General features: G+C 41.6%; 2 protein-coding genes across 3 annotated transcripts in view; one reads left to right on the top strand and one right to left on the bottom strand.

Moving 5' to 3' along the window:
* The window catches only part of atp2a2a (ATPase sarcoplasmic/endoplasmic reticulum Ca2+ transporting 2a), a 36,331-nt gene extending 23,600 nt beyond the window's left edge, over positions 1 to 12,731 (top strand). Inside the window, exons 9-21 of one of the 2 annotated variants that reach the window (XM_060881013.1) lie at positions 2,010 to 2,098; positions 2,215 to 2,317; positions 2,656 to 2,787; positions 2,909 to 3,028; positions 3,197 to 3,415; positions 4,342 to 4,677; positions 4,934 to 5,154; positions 5,556 to 5,758; positions 6,328 to 6,413; positions 6,563 to 6,696; positions 8,048 to 8,165; positions 9,366 to 9,486; positions 12,132 to 12,731. In XM_060881013.1, the coding sequence (XP_060736996.1) occupies positions 2,010 to 2,098; positions 2,215 to 2,317; positions 2,656 to 2,787; positions 2,909 to 3,028; positions 3,197 to 3,415; positions 4,342 to 4,677; positions 4,934 to 5,154; positions 5,556 to 5,758; positions 6,328 to 6,413; positions 6,563 to 6,696; positions 8,048 to 8,165; positions 9,366 to 9,486; positions 12,132 to 12,145 (1,896 nt within the window). In that variant the 3' untranslated portion in view covers positions 12,146 to 12,731. Of the gene's footprint in view, positions 1 to 2,009; positions 2,099 to 2,214; positions 2,318 to 2,655; positions 2,788 to 2,908; positions 3,029 to 3,196; positions 3,416 to 4,341; positions 4,678 to 4,933; positions 5,155 to 5,555; positions 5,759 to 6,327; positions 6,414 to 6,562; positions 6,697 to 8,047; positions 8,166 to 9,365 lie in introns of both variants that reach the window. The other variant, XM_060881012.1, reaches the window with a different exon arrangement.
* A 400-nt stretch (positions 12,732 to 13,131) lies between these two features.
* anapc7 (anaphase promoting complex subunit 7) lies at positions 13,132 to 18,435 on the bottom strand. Its single transcript, XM_060881625.1, has 11 exons — positions 18,204 to 18,435; positions 17,453 to 17,639; positions 16,747 to 16,866; positions 16,540 to 16,651; positions 16,264 to 16,417; positions 15,834 to 15,976; positions 15,604 to 15,721; positions 15,261 to 15,457; positions 14,936 to 15,160; positions 14,417 to 14,567; positions 13,132 to 14,242 (listed from the first exon to the last, which is right to left on the bottom strand). Exons 1-11 carry the CDS (start codon positions 18,302 to 18,304, stop codon positions 14,053 to 14,055), a joined length of 1,698 nt encoding a protein of 565 aa, XP_060737608.1. The 5' UTR covers positions 18,305 to 18,435; the 3' UTR covers positions 13,132 to 14,052.
* Positions 18,436 to 20,856: the final 2,421 nt, after the last annotated feature.

The raw sequence follows: 20,856 nt of genomic DNA, 5'->3' as shown, positions 1-20,856 counted from the left end.
TACTATGTTTAAGGCATGAATGTATCTCTCAGAGCTGTAGTTCATAACTAAGCCATCGGAATCCTCTCTACTGCTCTTCTTCTTCTTCTTCTTCTTCTTCTTCTTCCATGAGCAGCCAAAGATCTACTCTCTCTCTCTCTCTCTCTCTCTCTTTCTCTCTCTCTCACTCTGTGTGAGTGTACATCCTGCGGCTCTGTTTGGTGTTCTCCCACTCTCTGCTTCACTTCCTGTGGAGATGAAGGTTGGCAGAAACACAAGTCTCAGATCAGTAGAAGAAATGTAGAGTCTAAAGAACACTTGGATTAAGAACTACAACTCTGAGATCAGTTCAAGAACCAGCAGTGACTATGAGAGCTGCAGGTCTGAGCTCAGCTTGCAGAAGAAACTGAGAGTGCTGTAGAGTGGTTTTATTCCAAATCAGGAAGACTGTTGATTGAACATGTCCAATTATATAGTTGTATATAAAAAGGGGCTGTGATTACTGTAGTTGCACCAGAACAGCTCTGAATGGCTCAGATTCGCTATTCGTACCACTACTAGATAGTGGTGATTTCCTGTCCATCGCTAAAGTCTTCCATATAAGCCAAAGATTTAAAGAGTACGCTTTTTCCCTGAACCTGTGTAGCACTAATCGACATGGGACTGTTTCCCAGAAAAATCCCCAAAATGAATGGGTTATAATGCGTGTGAAGAGCATGTCCTAATTAAAGACACAATGATTTGAAAAACTCTGCAGCAGTGTGTGAAAAGTGTCAGATGGGGTTTTGAGAGCTAGGAAAAAACATCCTGTGCAAAGCAATTTGAATGCAGTGAAAAAAACAAGACTTCCCTTCTTAGTGTGAGAAAGATAAAGGAATATGTTTAATAGCACTTTGTCATACAGAGTAAATACAATACAATGTGCTTCATAAACATCAGCGGTATAATTCTTAGGAAGTTAATACAGAAAACGCACACAAGGATATTTAGAGCACAGATGGAACTACAGACTTTAGCACTACAGACAGTTGTGTGGGAGATGTTTTAGGGTGCAGTTAATCCGAATCCCAACTGCGGAAGCTTTAAACTGTTCTGATCTTTGAGTCTGTGGTATCATTTTGATCAAGGAGAGATACTTGTGCCACACAAGTCCAGTGCAACAGTCGGACATAGCGATATGCTCTGAATCACATTAGTATCACTGAAATGCACTCACAAATGACAGGATGTCAGTCAAGGATGTAGTGAGCACAAGCTCAACAGGATTAACCACTTCCAGGCTTCAGCTGTCCGGTTTTGAAGCCCAGTGTAGCCTCAGGTTCCTGGTTGGCAGGAGTGGAACCCAATGTGGCTGTTGTAACCTTCCACTTCAAGGTTCAGTGTGTGTGTGTTCTGAGATGCTTTTCTGCTCACGACATTTATACAGAGTAGTTATTTAACCCTTGTATGGTGTTCGTATTTTTGTTACTCAGCCAGTGTTCGTGGGTCTGGTGAACCTGCTGCATTTTTAGATTTTTAATTCAACACAATCAAAAATTTGATGTTAAAATACTCCAGATGTTTACTTCATCCCAATTACAAGCAATATAAACAGCATATATGGTTAATATTTGCCCTTTACCTTTATTACATCACATTTTTTTATTAAAGTGCTACTTGTTTTTTGTTGTTTTTTAATAAAATGTAATAAAAAAAAAAAAGAAACTCAAATTTAATCAAGTTATGAGTGGGAAAAAATCTTTGCAAGGAAGCAAAGTTTTTCAAAACTATTGATGTTTATGAATATGGGTCCGACAGACCCGAACAACATACAAGGGTTAAATACCGTAGCCTTCCTGTCAGCTCCTGTCAAGTTAGTACATTCTCCTCTAACTTCTCTTATCAAAATGGCATCAGTTTCCACCTACAGAACTGTCACTCCTCGGATGCTTTTTGTTGTTCACACCAATCTACCAACTACCACTACTATTCAAACACCAACCTTGACATGGTCTTCCATCCTGTAGCTTTAACAAGACTTTGTTTTCTAGATGTTCATCTTAGACAAGGCAGAAAGTGAAAGCTGTTCTCTGACTGAGTTCACCATTTCTGGATCAACCTATGCACCTGAAGGAGAAGTGTGAGCACTTCATTACCTAACAACTCGTTTCAAAGTAGTACTTTATTTAAAAGTGCTGTTTTTGTACCTACTTGCAAGCTGTTTGATGAAGCTCATGCTGTCGCGTCTCGTCACAGATATCTGGATAACCGACCAGTGAAGAGCTCTGGCTATGATGCTCTAGTGGAGATAGCCACTATCTGTGCTCTGTGTAACGACTCCTCGCTGGACTTTAATGAGGTAGCATGCATACACACACACACACACATACACACAGCTTACACATTTACAGCTCAAAGGCTCAGTCTGTAATATTTAAAAAGTTAAATGAAAAATATTTTGAAATATACTTTGAAGTGATTTCAAATGTCAACCTTTAGTTATTGTATTTATGGTTTATTGTTTCATTGAATCTATAATAGAATATAGGAAAGTTTTACATGAATGTATAATCAGTTTGTTAGCCTCCGAGGGGAAAAGGACAAATTGCCCCTTTAATTTTTTTTTGAAATTTTCGACCTAAACGAACTGAAATTTTGACTTGTTTGCAAAGTTAAAATATCAGGGTGTGTCTGTAGTCCAAAGGTGTGTATGAGAAGGTGGGAGAGGCCACAGAGACTGCTCTGACCTGCCTGGTGGAAAAGATGAACGTGTTTGATACAGATGTCAGGAGCCTGTCCAGGATTGAGAGAGCTAATGCCTGCAACTCGGTAAAATACTCACAGTTTTATTCGAAAACATCATAAACACCACCATGTCAGACAGAGTTAATATGTGTAAAGCTCCGTGACAAAAAATGCACATATGCATGTGTGTGTGTGTGTTTCTCAGGTTATCAAGCAGCTAATGAAGAAAGAGTTCACTCTGGAGTTTTCTCGGGACAGAAAGTCCATGTCTGTATACTGCACCCCCAGCAAGAGCAAGTCCACCACCAGCAAGATGTTTGTTAAGGTGATTAGATGTGAAATATATGAGATATAAAAAAGCAACAATCTCCAGAACAGGACACATATCTATTAAATTGAGTTTTTTGAGTAGTTAAATCACAGCATTTATTTATTAACCTTTCTTCTTCATCATGAACTAAACAGGTCATTAATGCTAAGTACTTGTTTGCAGGGAGCCCCAGAGGGAGTGATTGACAGGTGTTCTTATGTACGTGTGGGAGCCACTCGTGTGCCTATGACTCAGGGTATTAAAGATAAGATCATGTCTGTGATCAGGGAGTACGGCACTGGACGGGACACGCTGCGTTGCCTGGCTCTGGCTACCCGGGACAACCCGCTCAGGAAGGACGAGATGGTCCTGTCTGAAACAGCACGCTTTGCTGAGTATGAGGTACCGCTTAGCGCTCTCATGTCATTCATTCATTCATTCATTCATTCATCTTCTACCGCTTATCCGAACTACCTCAGGTCACTGGGAGCCTGTGCCTATCTCAGGCGTCATCGGGCATCAAGGCAGGATACACCCTGGACGGAGTGCCAACCCATCGCAGGGCACACACACACACACACTCATTCACTCACGCAATCACACACTAGGGACAATTTTTCCAGAGATACCAATCAACCTACCATGCATGTCTTTGGACCGGGGGAGGAAACCGGAGTACCCGGAGGAAACCCCCGAGGCACGGGGAGAACATGCAAACTCCACACACACAAGGTGGAGGCAGGAATCGAACCCCGACCCTGGAGGTGTGAGGCGAATGTGCTAACCACTAAGCCACTAAGCCACCGTGCCCCCCCCCTCTCATGTCATGTTCTTGCTATATATTCATTGTTAATATACTATATTAGGCTGACTGATTAAATGTGTTTCAAGACGTATAATATTCATAGGATTTACAAATAATACTTTTTGCCCTGTGACGCTTCCACTCACCTTTTTCTGGCCCAGAAAAAAACTTTCTTTTTTTACTTTACAGTATGTCTTGTTGTCTATGTATTGTTACATTATACTATGGACATTTTCATTCATTCATTCATTCATCTTCTACCGCTTATCCGAACTACCTCGGGTCACGGGGAGCCTGTGCCTATCTCAAGCAGGATACACCCTGGACAGAGTGCCAACCCATCACAGGGCACACACACACAATCATTCACTCACGCACTCACACACTACAGACAATTTTCCAGAGATGCCAATCAACCTACCATGCATGTCTTTGGACCGGGGGAGGAAACCGGACTATGGGCATTTTGTCAAAGCTTTAATTGAGAGACTGCTGAGTTCCTCTCCCTTTCTGTTGTATGCAGTCTGACCTGACATTCGTGGGCTGCGTGGGCATGCTGGATCCTCCTCGGACTGAGGTGGCTGCCTCCATCAAGTTGTGTCGTCATGCCGGTATCCGAGTCATCATGATCACAGGAGATAACAAAGGCACGGCTGTGGCCATCTGCAGGCGCATCGGCATCTTCTCCGAGGACGATGATGTAGAGGGCATGGCTTTCACGGGCCGTGAGTTTGACGATCTTTCCCCCAACGCACAGCGCGAGGCTGTCATGGCTGCTCGCTGCTTTGCCCGTGTCGAACCCTCTCACAAGTCTAAGATCGTGGAGTTTCTCCAGGGCTTCAATGAGATCACTGCAATGGTAACGGCATCAAAAACCAAACCTGTAGAACATTTTAGAGCTGCATGGTGCTGGTTTGATAGATTCAACTGTAAAGTTAGGATTGGTTCATTGAGTCATTAATTCATAAGAATCAAATAATCGAATGTACTACAGATTAGAGTAATAACAGATAAATATTATTTTAAATAGTACTCAGTTCTTGCTTGATTTTACAACTACTGTACAAACTAAAAGTGCTCAGTAACAATGGCTGTCACGATCACTTCCTCCACAGACGGGAGATGGGGTGAACGATGCCCCTGCCCTGAAGAAGGCAGAGATTGGCATCGCCATGGGCTCTGGCACTGCCGTGGCCAAGACAGCCTCGGAAATGGTCCTCGCTGACGACAACTTTTCCACCATCGTAGCTGCTGTTGAAGAAGGTCGAGCCATTTACAACAACATGAAGCAGTTCATCCGCTACCTCATCTCTTCTAACATCGGGGAGGTCGTCTGGTCAGTCAGTTTATCAATTGAGATTTTTCTTTTGTTAATTAGAAATCTGTATGTGAAGTAAAGCACCGGTCCCACTGGACCTTTTGCTGGTTTCTTCTCTGGGGTTTGAAAAAAATTAGGTTACATGTAGTCTGCTAAGCCATTCCCAGATTTGATGCAATGAACTAGAGGCAAAATGAAATGCTACTTGAAATCCTGCGTTTGTTCCCATGCCAGTTGTATTTGTGTTTATTTGTGTTAGTACCTGCTGATCACTGCATTATAACCATCCTAAAAACACTCGCTGTGTTCCTCTCCTGTGACTTGCCACATTGCAGAATAAAAGAGACACCTGAGACGTATTGCTTGGATCTCTGTCTTTCTGTTTGCTGCATGTAACAGTGTTTTTTCTTTCTCTGCAGTATCTTTCTGACTGCAGCACTGGGCTTCCCTGAGGCTCTGATCCCAGTGCAGCTGTTGTGGGTAAACCTGGTGACAGACGGCTTGCCTGCCACTGCGCTTGGCTTTAATCCCCCTGACCTGGACATTATGAACAAACCTCCCCGCAATGCCAAGGAGCCTCTGATTTCCGGCTGGCTCTTTTTTAGATACCTCGCCATTGGCTGTGAGTTCATATGATTTTTAAATGGAGCCTTAAAACCTGCGTGTAAGTTGCTGATGGACTATATAAGGTCAAATCCAACCAGATGGGGTTCTTCCTGTTCAGGCAGAGAATGCTTTGATTCACTAAGCCGCCCCGACCAGACCTGATAAAATATGTATTTTATTTTCATTTACATCATTTAGCAGACACCCTTATCCAGAGTGACTTAAACCTGAGCAACTGAGGGTTAAGGGCATTGCTCAGGGGCCCAGCAGTGGCAGCTTGGTGGACCTGGGGTTCGAACCCATGAACTTCCGACCTTAACCACTGAGCTACCACATCCCACATTCATTCTTATGAACCAGACACTGTGATTATCTTTAGTATAACCAAGCAGAGAGGAAATATTTTGGCTTGGCAGGTATGCATTTGTATTGTTTCAATCTAAGACCAAACCTCTTGAGTTTTGAAGCTCAGTCCTGAAGTTCTGAAGGTCTACAGTGTGGAGCTCCCTCACATGAGAGATTAAGATCTTGTGATGTAGTGAGCTGTAGGTGGTAATTGCAGTGTTCCTGTTGTGTCTCTTATAGGCTATGTGGGAGCTGCTACAGTAGGAGCTGCAGCCTGGTGGTTCATTGTGGCTGATGATGGCCCTCAGATCACCCTCTACCAGCTGGTGAGTGTTTTTCGGTCAGGCTTCAGGGCTGCACATAGGATGTGGAGGTGTGAAAAATAAAAGCTTGTTTGTTCAATTTTAGCACTGTATTTTCTTTTAACTGGTTTTCTGTCTGTGTGTTGTGTTGTGTTGCTTTTTGTTCCTATCAGAGCCACTTCCTGCAGTGTTCTCCTGACCATCCTGACTTTCAAGATCTGGAGTGCCACATGTTTGAATCGCCGTACCCCATGACCATGGCGCTGTCTGTCCTCGTCACCATCGAGATGTGCAACGCTCTCAACAGGTCTCTTTCTCTATCTCACACACACACACACACACACACACACACACACACACACACACACACACACACACACACACACACACACACACAAACAAACTTCCCTGCAAGGGAAGGTTCTGGGCCTCTGGCTTAATACCAACAAGAGTCTATTAACTCAGGGACATAAGAGTGTCTTATTTTATCACTATTACTGAGCACTTAGCACTGCGCTAACTCAGTTATAAAACAGACATATATATATAATATATTCACAGGGCAAGCGCTTTAATAAATTTTTTTAATAGCAAAAAATCTGGAAAAATGTAATAAGCATGAATCGACGAAGAAAAGAATAACAGGTAACTGACAAACTTAATAGCAGCTACATACTAAAATATTAATGAATGAATTATTAAAAGTGAAGACTGACTACTGAGCCGTAAGCAATCAAAACATTTTCCTTTCATCGTGATTGCTCTTGTTTTCTGACAATATATTTGTGCCATATAGGATGTGACGCTTAAGGATTTATTATAGGAACGTTAACTGAACCATGTGGTCACTCAATAATCTTCCCACAATTAATAACACTATATTTACGCTCTCAAAGCAGCAGAAACAACAGTTGCTTCATAAAAGTGAAGCAACCAGATTCAGGAACAAGCACAGTGTTGCTGTTTATCAGGAAATGAGGCAATCACAGAAACCACTGCACTGAGACAGATCATTAGTGAAGGGGTTTGGGAGAGAAAAATATTCATTTATAATTTAAACTACTATATATCTATCCCTAATGAACAAGCCGGAGGGGATGTCAGTGAGGAAAATCTCCCTGAGATGATATGAGGAAGAAACCTTGAGATGAACCAGACTCAGAAGGGAACCCATCATCATTTGGGTGACACTGCACAGGAAATAATGTAAATGTTAATAATGTCCTTTCTATAACAGTTTATAATAGTGCAACCAAGATCTCCTGAGGAACTAAGGGGTCAGCGCAAACTCTGAGTTCAGCACAGACCTGATTGGGTCAAAGAAGAGCTGAGTTCAGCACAACATTGGCTCAAAAAAGGCATGACAATCTCCATCTACAACAATCCCACAAGACACTGAATGACCATGCAGGTCAATCCCTGGCAGGGTGACCACTAGGCGACGAGACTCCAACCAGCGGTAAAACATCAGGATTGAGGAAGTAGCTCCATAAGAAGAGACGATCAGGCTAGGAAGCTCAGGAGTGGCATATATATAGCTTGACAGAGCTATACAGCACAACACAGTCATCATTTTCCTGCCTGTCTTCTTACTGTCAGTCTGTTTTGTTTTTTAATCCCAATAACAAATCTCCAACTCTCTTCCCATTCGTGTACAGTCTGTCGGAGAACCAGTCTCTGCTGCGCATGCCTCCGTGGGAGAATGTGTGGCTGCTGGGAGCCATTTGCCTCTCCATGTCCCTGCACTTCCTCATCCTTTACGTCGAACCGTTGCCGGTAAGATTATGTGAGATTATCTGTAAATCACCTAGTCTTTATTTAAAGGCTTTATTTAAAAGGAAGAATCTGATGCAGGGTCGGGGTTCGATTCCCGCCTCCACCTTGTGTGTGTGGAGTTTGCATGTTCTCCCCGTGCCTCGGGGGTTTCCTCCGGGTACTCCGGTTTCCTCCCCCGGTCCAAAGACATGCATGGTAGGTTGATTGGCATCTCTGGAAAAATTGTCCCTAGTGTGTGATTGCGTGAGTGAATGAGAGTGTGTGTGCCCTGTGATGGGTTGGCACTCCGTCCAGGGTGTATCCTGCCTTGATGCCCGATGACGCCTGAGATAGGCACAGGCTCCCCGTGACCCGAGGTAGTTCGGATAAGCGGTAGAAGATGAATGAATGAATGAATCTGATGCAGTTCAGCAACTTTAGTTTTCTAAACATGAACCAACTTCTGTAGCAGATTGAATGCTACTCAAAACCTAACACGAAGCACAATTACAAAACAGAACCTCACTCTCACTCTCTCACTCACTCAGTTTCTACCGCTTATACGAACTACCTCGGGTCACGGGGAGCCTGTGCCTATCTCAGGCGTCATTGGGCATCAAGGCAGGATACACCCTGGACGGAGTGCCAACCCATCGCAGGGCACACACACACTCTCATTCACTCACGCAATCACACACTACGGACAATTTTCCAGAGATGCCAATCAACCTACCATGCATGTCTTTGGACCGGGGTAGGAAACCGGAGTACCCGGAGGAAACCCCAGAGGCACGGGGAGAACATGCAAACTCCACACACACAAGGTGGAGGCGGGAATCGAACCCCCAACCCTGGAGGTGTGAGGCGAACGTGCTAACCACTAAGCCACCGTGCCCCCCAAAACAGAACCTAACCACTGATATTTTTTAATAGCCATAAAAATCCTTACTGCATTGAATGGTAACAGAAGTTTACAGAAGTTAATTGCTTATCCAGAGCTTTGTAACTAAAATATTTTATCCATTTTTTTGAACACCTTTGATTTAGCGTGAAATAAAACATTTTTTTTTTTGAAGGTGTCAGCAAATTCTGAACAATATAAATAAAGTTTATTTGATGTTTATTCATTTATTCCCTGATGAAGCACTTGCTTGCTTTCTCTCTTGTTTTGCTTTGTCATGGAAACCTTCTGAGAAATTCTTCTTCATCTCTCCCTTTAAGGTCATCTTCCAGATCACTCCTCTAAACCTGACCCAGTGGTTGATGGTGCTGAAGATCTCCATGCCTGTCATCCTGCTGGATGAGCTGCTCAAGTTCGTGGCGAGGAACTACCTGGAGCCGGGTAAAGATTTAGCCACTGGGGAGCAGCAAGAGAGCTGGAGCGTGTCTGCATGCATCCAGGACATCTCCTGGCCCTTCATAGCTCTGAGTCTCCCCCTGGTGGTGTGGCTGTACAGCACGGACACTAACACGAGCCGCTCGCTGGAGTCCTCCTGACTGAGCGCTCACTGACTGCGAGCTGCTGTGACGCTAACACAAAACCACCACTTATTAACCCAGAACCACCATTAACCCAGTCCAGAAGAACGTTTGCACAGGAATCTGTATGTTTGCTGTTTTTTATAATTAGCTCTAAGATTGATGACATATTATTCATTGTTGTAACTGTTCCATTTTAAAGCACACATGAGTTGTTTATATATATATTACAGTTATATTATTAGGAGATAATATAAGCAGTCAGTGGATTTAATATATTTATTAGCTTATTTTTAAGGGGCATGGACCCATGGTCCTCGTCGTCCTCACGATGAATCAGGACAGTGTGTGTAGTCATGGCAACAACTTTCATTGTATAGCAGATTATATTGTTTTATAAATCACCCCATTCTAACTGATCATATTTTGAAGTACTTGTTTTTAAACCAATGGTTACATTCTGCATTTGGCAGAATTCAGCTACCTCACTTCCACTGTTGTCCGGATCATTTGAACCTTGGTTTTACTTTATTTAATTTTTTTTATCAGAAAACCAGCATAGAATATCTTTAAAGGGGCAGTTTGAATTGAATTTATTTTTATTTCATCGAAATGAAAACCCTGATATGCCGTTTTCATAGCAACACACACACACACACACACACACACACACACACACACACACAAAATCTCTATTCTGATTGGGAACGGAGCTCATTTCTGGGCCAGAAAAAAATACAATAAAATGTAAAACCGAGTCTTGTCTTTTCCAGGACAGTGTCAGTATCATATTTTACATTCAGGGTCGCTTAAATATGATTATTAGATATTCAGACACACTTTTAAATATTACAGACTGCACCTTTAAAGATGAAAAGGTTGAAAGAGGAACAGGTTTGTCTCCAAGCCGTGATAAAATTCAGATGAGTTATTTAGGAGGATGAAGGATGGTCTGTAATCACAGTTTATGTGGACACAGTTTGGAGTATTTTTATTTTCCGTGACTTGTGTAAGGTTGTGGAAAACATGCACAATGCTGTGGCTTTACATGTAAGCTGTGTGTTTTGTGTGTGTGGTTTGTGTATGCGCGTGTGTGGCATGTTCGAGCATATTGTGTGTGTTGGGTGTGTGGTGTGTGCACGCATGCTGTGTATGTGTGTGTTGGTATGTGTGTGTGGTGTGTGTGTTTGTGTGTGTTGTGTTTGTACCTACAGCACAGATGTCTCTCATATGTAGTTTGAGAGTTTCACATTTTTAATAACTCTACATGATAAAGATAGATGTCAAATCAGCCAAACGTCAAAGCAGTCGGCTCATCAATTGACAGCCTGCTTCACTCAATATGTGGCTTTTAATAATAATAATAATAATAATAATAATAATAATAATAAATAATACTTTTTCTTTTCTCCCATTGCTTTACTCTGAGTGTGAAAACAGAACTGTAACCTCCTGCTCCTGTGTCGTCTGTCCCCCTCAAGATGACCCTCTTCCTAACACTGCAAGCTGCATTGTCTTTAATCATCTAATCAAACAACCTTTAGCGTTTTTTTGAGCGTGTTGCCAGGTCTGCACTAAAAACTCCAAACATTGTATTAGAAACTGTATCAATCTGTAACCAAAGTTACAGCGAGCATGGAGAAAGATATTGTAGAACTTACAAAATAACACCATACACTTTAAATGTACAGAAATGAGACGATTTTATAAAGAGTTCTTTCAGTACGTTTCTTAAACACACAAATAAGAATAACAAGAGTAAACCAATTGGGATTTTTGGTCATTTGGTTACTCGTGTTACTTGTGTTACATCGTGTTACTTGTAGGTGTATGTGAGATTGGGTTCTGTGGCAGCTTGTCCAGGATGTCCCTTACCTTGTGCCCCGAGTCCCGAGGAGTAGGATAATCGGAAGAGAAAATAGATGTATGGATGAATTTAATGTGGTGGAACATCTGCAAAACGAGGCAGTTCAAAGTACTCTGCAACACTGAAAGCTTCTTTCATAAATGATAAAAAATCTCCATACAATAAGCATTCACTTTTTTGTTAGGATTAAATTATGTCTGTCACGCGTCAAGTCCCTGTGTACGTTGTCATTACTATGGAAATGCTCGTGGATCATAACAAGAGCCTTAACTGAACAGAAGCTTTTATAAATTAAATACATTTTTATCTCATTTTATAGAATTGAGCAGTTGAGAGTTAAGGGCCTTACTCAAGGGCCCAGCGGGGCCAGCTTAGTGGACCAGGGATTTAGTAGTCTAACACCTTAGCCACTAAGCTACCATGTCATTTAACTATTTAAACCACTGCTGAATTCCAGGAAAACTGCAGACCTGGCAACCCTTGTAGAGAACTTATATTTATACCACATAATAAAAAATGGTGTGTTTATATAAGCAGCACAATTATAAATCTTGAATAAGTCTTTTACTAAAATCTTTTTTGTTTTAAAATGATCAGGCTTTTGATAATCTTTCCTTTTCTCTGTCTCTTTCCCTCCTCAGCACCAGCCCTGTAAGCCTGGCCTGGTTCTCAGTAATCCTTGCAGAAGCTGTAAAGGTTTTGTTAGTTTAGCTCGTGTGTTTTGAGCAAAACCACATCGTTCATGACCTGCATGCCAACCGTGCCAAGTGCCAACAAGAAAAAAAGTTATATTTTTAAAAAAAAGTTAATTGAGTGAAAGGTTCTAGGATAAAGAGACAAAATTGAGCGAAATGTTAAGGCAGATCAGGGTGCATGCCCCTTTAAGCTACTCAATCATGATGCTGGTAAAATGATACGCTTTTGTATAGCACAGCCACACTTAATTTAATGTATGTATTTAAATACCAGCTGGCATTAGTGACTGGCACCTGTTATTTTCTTTTTTTTTGCAAAAGGATTGTTTTATTTTGTGAGATGTGTAGATCAACCAGATGATTATCGCTTCGCACAGTGATGTGCGTCCTGTTTAATAGCAGATGAGTTTCAGCATGGAGGAGTGTGATGGGGAAATACAGCGGATTTTGTTCCAGTGACGACTACAGGCAAGACTCTGCTCAACCGGTGTCAAATATTGTAAACAAACATCGCAATGACTTGTGGTTAATAAAATGATACATGACCGCATGAGTCTTTATTTGTTTGAACAAGCTCATGTGTTTTAGATTTGTACAGTCTAGAGTGAGTGTGAGAGTGCTGGATTAATGGTTAAGTGAAGGATCAGAAGGTTGTGGGTTCAAGCCCCAGCACCGTCATGATGCCACTGTTGGGCCCTTGAGCAAGGCCCTTATCCCTCTCTGCCCCAGGGGAGCTGTATCATGACTGACCTGTGCTTTGACCCTTACTAAGCTGAGATATGGAAAGAAAAGTATTTCACCCTGCCATAATGCGCTGTATGTTACATACATACAATATGTGTGTGTCTGTGTGTGTGTGTGTGAGAGAGAAGAGTGCATGTGTGAGACCTGAATCTATTATTGGTATAAAAAAAAAAAAAAAAAAGAAGGGAAAACAGACAACTACTAAAGAATCGGTCATGATTTATTTGTTAACATTGAAAAATAGTATTATTCACACCTCACAATGCCACAATATTGTTATAAACATTAGAATTAAAAAAGAAGTAACACCACAAAGAGCACTTCAGGCTACAAGAATTTAAGTTGAATAGGAAGAGTTTGTTCTTTACTTACTAATGACGTCAGGAAATCATGGACTTGTGGAAAGGGCTGTTACAAGGTAAAGGGAAAAGTTCAACCTTAAAAAAAGTAAATATGTTTATATAGAAATATGTGTGATGTGATCTGCAGTTCTGGTGCTAGTTTGTAGTATTTTCAGTTTCCGTGTGTGAAGATAGCAGTTGTGTGTTGTGTCAGGGTGTGTGTGTGTGTGGTGTCAGGGTGTGTGTTTTTAGCATAGTTACAATGCAGTTTAATAAGAGAAAAATCAGTGATGTGAAGTATCACTAAGGCTTTGCTGTTACCTGCTAAGAACAAAGGGGCGATTTAGCTCATTAGTAAATGGTTTGGTAGAGAAAAGTGACTCGGAGCTCGAGACAAAAGTATGACCATTAGATTGAAAACAATCGCAGAGCAGAGTCGTGTGGTCACATGACCTGTGTAAAGCCAGAAGACAAACCCTGATAAAAGGCATTGCTTTTGCTACACAGTGCCAAAGTGTTTAAAGTGATTCCAAGCATCAGTGCTGTTCTTTATAACTGTGCATCGTCACCTGTTACAGTATCATCCATGTTTATGCACAGATTGGTCAGGCTTTCCTGCCTGTGCTCCATGGCTCCAGGCCTGCAGGTGGCACTGTGACAATTTCTGTAGGCCAGGTACATTGTGTCTCAGACCTCACCAGAGTGCTGATCCAGGATCAGTTTACGTCCTGCTGAATGATGTTACGTCAGAATGAGGCTGATCCGAGGACCAGTGCCGCTGGTCACTGCATGCCGAACCATTGCTCTTGGTCGGCCCACTGCGCTGCCTCGCTGTCGCTGCCCTCAAGGTCACCCTCCTCTCCGCTGCCCTCCATGTCGTCCCCGTCGATCTCCACCGTGGCATCTGTAGGGCTCTCCTCCTTCTCCATCTTCTGCATGCCCTCTAGAGACTTCTGATCATTTGGATCCAGGCTGTGAGACAGCAAAACACCATCATCATCATCATCATCATCATCATCATCGCACATATGGCTAAGAAAATGGGCTGCTGACTTTTTTCTTTTTAAAATTAGTCAATACCTTTAAAAATGCAGACACAAATCTATCCGTGTTAAACAAACAGTTTGTGAAAGAAGACAAGGCTACCTAAGTGCTATGCTATACTGGTCCATGGCCTCCTGATACTCGTTAACAGCGACTAGAAAATCTCCCAGCATTCTGTGCAGCATGCAGTCACTCTGATTGGCCAGTGTATTTCGCAGGAGTGCTATGCCTTCTTCGTATTTCTGTTCTCGACCTGCATAAGACAAAACGCACAAAAAGTTTAGGTAAAAAAAAAATAAGTGACGTTACAATACAGAGATTTCCGGTATGGAGCAAATCTCCGGTGTTTGCACTTCGTAACTGTTTGACATAAAGCCGTCACTCAGTTTTCCACCACAGGAAAGTCTACGGACTATGTGCTTTAAGGTTTCTCTGTAAGCTACAATTTATTGTCCTGATAACTGAAAATTTTAATCATTGCCAAAATTGTTGTGGTATATTAGAAATATAAATTTTGGGAAATAATCTCTGTTTTCTTACAACACCACATCTAATTATTCTCAGACACATTAGACAAAGGAACCATAGTTATAATGAGCATTTCAGGTGAACGCTACGCACTGAGGAGCTCTGCTTTCTTCACCACAGCTTTAATGTAGTCGGGCCGCTGGGCGAGGGCTTTGTCCAGCAGGGTCTTAGCCTTCTCCTGGGTCATGGGGTCCTCCAGACACACTGTGGCCAGAATAGTAAGCGTCTGAGCATTGGCACCGAGAGTCTTATAAATATTATTGGCCATGCCCATTGCCTCACGGATGCCATTGGATGCCAGGTAACAGTCAATCAGTCCTAAGGTCAAAAATAGAATCAAAACACATCAGAGATGAATCCCACAGAAGTGCCATGTTAATTCAAAGAATAATCCATCACCACCGAGTGATGCTCCTACCCTCGTAGCAGTCCAGACGGCACGGTGCCAGCCTCATGGCCTCCCTAAAGTGAATGATGGCCTCCTGCACTCGGCCCATATTGCGCAGCGCTGCACCCTTCAGAAGCAGAGCCTGTACGCTGTTACTGTTCAGCTGAATGGCTTTGGCCCCCAGGTACAGTGCACGAGAATAGCGCTTACTGCAGAAACTGTGGCACCTTGATGACAAAATTTTTTTTTTTTTAAAAATCATGAAAAGGAGATTAATAAGGGCTTCTGCTATGGATGAGCGTCTGGACGGTTTTCCAAACAAACAACAATACATAAACACACTCATATCTTTTGACCAGTTGAACTTACTCACCCAGATATAACCCAGGGTTCTGCGTGCTGATCCGAGATGTTAAACAGTCGACCGCCGAGAACCTCCACATCATCCAAATGTCCTTCTCGAGCCATAAGGTAGCCGTACACGTCCATGCCTAACAACCAACACATCACAGTGCTTTCATTCAGATCCAGTGTCCGAACACACGATCTGTTCCTCGTCAGAAAGCTTCATTCAGCTCCACAAATAGACATTTGACGCCATACCTTTGATTAGATAGGGGTCAAGCATCTGCGCCTGCTCAAATTTCAGGATGGCGTTCTTGGTGTCTCCGGCTCGGAAGTACACGTCTGCGAGGCTCACCAACAGATCCACGTTATCTCTCAGGAGAGACTTTTTCTCCAGGGAGCTGTAGAAAATAAACCAGTTTGAGAACATAACCATACGATAAGCCATTAAATAAAGCATCAACACCCATTCCATGAAATACAGGTGTAACTGTGTTGCTTTTTAAGTACAATTCACTAATGACAACAAATGCAATAAATCAGCCATAATCATTTAAAATTGCTTTTCCAAAGTTTGCTTATTTTGTTTTGCACTGGAGATATGGAGCTAACAACTAAGCGGAGATTTGTTCTTCCAGGCTTTCCATTAAAAACTATATAAAGTCGTTTTTGAAGTTGAGCTCCTCACCAGATAGTATTGATGGCTCTGTGATTATCTCCTCCATGAATGAAGGCGTAGGCTTTGATCCAAACAGAAAGCCAGTCCAGATTAGGGATACTTTGAATCACATCCATGGTCATAGAGGCCACCTCAGCACCCTTCACCGAGAGAGACAGCAGCCCTGCAAACATCCAAATACACACAGCTCATCCTAGTGAACAATTCTTGTAAAGCTCAGCGCACACATAGGATACAGACTTCCTGTTCTTGTCTGTGTGTGTGAAAAGAAATTTAGTTACAGACCAATTATAGCATCCATTGCGAGAGGACACTGCCTCAGGACTTCCTTGTAGCTTGTGACCGCTGACCGCTCCTGTCCAGCCTTTCTATACAGGTTTGCCAGCATCATGTTGATCTGTTCGGATTGAAGTATCGCAGACAACGGAGTGAGTCGACATCCTAGTAAGACATAAAGCATTATTGGGTTTATCAGAGGAAATGATAAAACACCTTAGGAGTCCGCTGCCTTGAGGGAATCCCGTCCAAAACAGAGATGGCATCTTTGTCCAGCTTCAAAATGGTGTAGCACTCTGCAATCTTGTACTTCACCTCAATCTCTGAAGGCAAATTCTGCAAAAAAATAAAAGAATAAAACGATATTCTGCTCTGCTCCAAAACATCTGCTCTAAATCTTTAACATTAACATGCGATCTTTAAGGGTGACCGAAGTTTATTCTATAAATTAATTTATTCTAGAAAACTTAACCTGCATGTTTGAGATTCTCGGAAATGTTTTTTTTTTTCTTTCCTAGTATTCTAGTATATGCTGATGCAACTGCATTAGAAACCACCACAATTTCTACACACTGGCACCACAATCCCTAAACACATCCCATGCATAGTATTACAAATATAATTAATTTTTCAGAGTGGAGTTTTACTTTAAATTGCAGTTCCAGTGAATTTACTGTGCACGTGCACAAAACAACAAACGAATCCGAGTCGAAAACATACGTTTTCAATAAAACACGACTTTTTGATTTTTTTTTTTTGTTAAAAAAATAAGGCAAAACAGCTGTTTGACTGCGACATGTATAATCTGGCGAGTTGATATGTTCATGAAGCAGTGAAAAAATAAAATGTGTGTTTTTTTTGTGCTCTAGCATGAGTAACATGAGTAAACTACGTATAATCAGCAGAGGTCAGAAGAACTCACCTGGGTTTGGACTGAAGAGGTGCCTCCTGTGCTGGAAGGACGCACTTTAGAGGTTTTACTGAGCACTTTTTTCTGCTGGAGAGCCATGTTGTACTTACAGGCTGCATTTCTGTACTCTTTATCGTGAAATATGGCATCGGCGTGATAAACCAACATCTGATACTTCTGTGCTGGAGAGAAAAGCTCTCTGTGGGACAGAAACACATATCATACACGACACACACAGTACTGTATCTGTTTATCAGGATTTTATATTTACATTTATGGTATTTATCAGACACCCTTATCCAGGGTGACGTACATTTTTATTTCGATTTATAAAACTGAGCAAAAGTGAGTGTTAAGGGCCTTGATCAGGGTCCCAAAGCAGTGGCAGCTTGGTGGTGCTGGGATTCGAACCCATAACCTTCTGGTCTATAACCTAACACCTTAACCACTAGGCTACCACATCCCTGTTTTACTTATATGTCCTGTACGAGTGTTTATCTAACTGTAAACTGTAACTAGAATGAGTTTAAACAGTGTGAAAAGATTTGCGGGAAACTCCGGAAGTTAAATAGTTAGCATTTTATTGCTAGCTTGTTATTTTAATAACAGCTAATTTAGCTAGCCGGTTAGCTTGGCACAACAAATCGCAGTAATAAATGTAGGTTCTAATGCAGAAGTTACAGCATTGTACAGATTATAAATAACAGTGTTACAGGAATACGGCTAGTTGTTATTATGCGCCGTTTAGCACGCGAACACTCACGGGTTGTTGGTGCTCATAGTCAACAGCAGGCTGCTCAGGAGTCGCACGTTAGAGTGCAGGCCTGCGGCCGCCATGTCCCGCACATGATCAATGACATTCATCTCCAAATTAATAACCGATTTAACACGAAAAAAAAGATGTAATCTAGAAACAACAGCGCGAAAGATGCTGCGAGAAAGAAGATAAACGCGAGAAATCCAAAATGGCAGGAAAACGTCTTTTCAAAACAAAATTTCAAAATAAAAGTCTGGAAGCTCACGAGGGCGTATCGTCAAATTTATAGAGGGCGTGGTCATATTAACATGTTAGCTCATATGGGGCGTGGTCATATGAACCCGCTCACTCATATTTTTGTTGCGTTATTTGCAAATGATTCAATTAATAAGGGTCCTTAAAAAAAACAACACGCGATTCACAGACATAAAACGACAACACACACAAAAAAAAAAAAAAAAAATGTTGAGCATGAAAGTGCACCTAAAATACCTGCTGGAACTGTGTGATGCTATCATGCCAACAAGGACCAGAGAAAGTGAAGCCTTATACACTATTTGTATAGAGTTCCTAATCGAGTGCTAATAAAGTTGTCAGTTTTATCTAAATTTCAAAATATAAAACTGCATTGTTTAATTACTAATTGTAATTAATAAACTAATAAAGGAATTTGATTAAAAATGAAATTAAAATAAAAAATGAAAATAAAACATTAGCTTAAAGAAACCACAATTAACCAAATGTATACAACACTCACTGATCGTGTATATATATAAATATATATTTATATATTGATTTGCCTGCATTTATTTTTTTGATCATCACTTTACAGAAAGTAAAATTATAGTACTATGATGAATACGTTTAATATTTTCACCCTAGTTCCCGAACACAATACATTCTTAACCCAGATCAGATCCTAGCAAATTCTGATCCTAGCAAAGCCTTCTGCTCACTCACTTTTCCTTTAAGTTTATCTACAAATCTTCAGAACATTAATGTGTGTGTTAAGAAAGCGATGCAGTAAGAAAAGATTTTGCTCTCTTTGCACTGGAAAAACTGGAGCCTTGACAGTTTAATACTTTTTTAAGCATAATTTGTGACTTACTTGTGACTGGTTTGTTTCACAGTGATTTGGAAGAAGAAGCAGCTTTTATGTCACATACACATTACAGCTTATTAGTAAGCTGTGGTCAGAGCACAGGGTAAGCAAGGATACAGCACCCTGAGGCAGGGAGGGTTAAAGGCTTAAACCCCCATCCTTCTGATCAACAACCCAGAGCCTTAACTGTTAAAGCTAAACTTAAACAATGTGAGTAATGATGATTCACTCAACACATTCACTGCATCGCATACAAATTTCCTGACTACAGAGAATTTGTCCAATACACCTTCTAGTCAGACTCTGAACAACAACCCCTGCTTGATACCCCTACTTGAGTTGGTAAAACAGCCAGAATATTAGCTACAAATTTAAGAGAGATGCCTGTAAACCCGCTCATTGATGGAATTAATCGTCATTTGGACGAAGCCCTGGAGCTGAGAAATCGGGCAGATCCGTGAAAATGCTGTTGATGTTAGAGGACTGACGAGAACGGCTCTATTGACACGATTTTATGCATCAGATAATAGCATGAAAAAGCATATTTTGAGAAACTGCATAAGTTCTGTTTCAGGTGGCCAATAGTTTCTGGGTCAGAAAAAAAATCCCAACTAAAACAAACTAAAATATAGCTGCAAGCAGTGATACCGGGGTCAAGCCGATCAGTTGCGCTCAGAACATGTCGCTGATCAACCATACCAAGTTTCGTAGCGATATGGCATTGTATTCGTAAAATACTGAACTTAACGTGGAAATTGAAAATGGCCGACACACAAAATGGCCGTCCGAAAACCGTTTGGTATCGTTTGACTCAGCATGCCTCAAGGAGTCTAACAACACTTCCTTCATGATTTTAGACTCAAGTTTGCAGTAGTTATAAGCGAAAATAGCTGTTTTTAAAATCTCGTGGCCACTAGGTGGCGCTGTCATGAAATGTTGCATGCTAATAATAAGAAAACTAACGATAACAATAGGTGCCTACGCCCCTAAGTGTGTGTGATAAGTGTGAGTGTGTGTGTGTAAGTGTGCGTGTGTGTGTAAGTGTGTGTGTGAGTGTGTGTAAGTGTGAGTGTGTGTGAAGTGTGAGTGTGTCAAAAGTTTATTGACAACTTTTTGTCTGGAGTGTCTCTAGATGATGCGTACCAAAAATCAAGCCAATCAAACGAGCGCTCTAGGAGGAGTTCGAAAAAGTAGGTGTGCAATATAATTCAAAGTGGCGGACAGGAAGTAGGTTTCACTATGATATTTTTGGGATCGTCAGACTCAGCCTGAGCCACAAGATGTTTGTGTGTGTGTGTGAGAGAGAGTGTGTGTGTGTCTGTGTGTCACTGGTTATTTGCACCAAACCTCACAAGTTCCCCTGAAAGCAGAAACAGAGCTCTGTGACGCTGTGGGTTTACAGGAAGACTGATGAGAGTAGAGGACACACTGAAGAGCGCTCACCACAAGGAGAAAATAAAGTGACAGCTCAGGCGCTGTGTGTTCAAATGTTTACCATGAACAGACAGACAGACAGAGCGAGTGAGAGAGACAGACAGAGAGAGAGAGACAGACAGA

Source organism: Tachysurus vachellii, chromosome 11 (genome assembly GCF_030014155.1).
Source record: "Tachysurus vachellii isolate PV-2020 chromosome 11, HZAU_Pvac_v1, whole genome shotgun sequence".
In the NCBI taxonomy this organism is placed as follows: domain Eukaryota; kingdom Metazoa; phylum Chordata; class Actinopteri; order Siluriformes; family Bagridae; genus Tachysurus; species Tachysurus vachellii.
The sequence above is the reverse complement of the archived record's forward strand: the minus strand, read 5'-3'. Positions and strand labels throughout refer to the sequence as shown.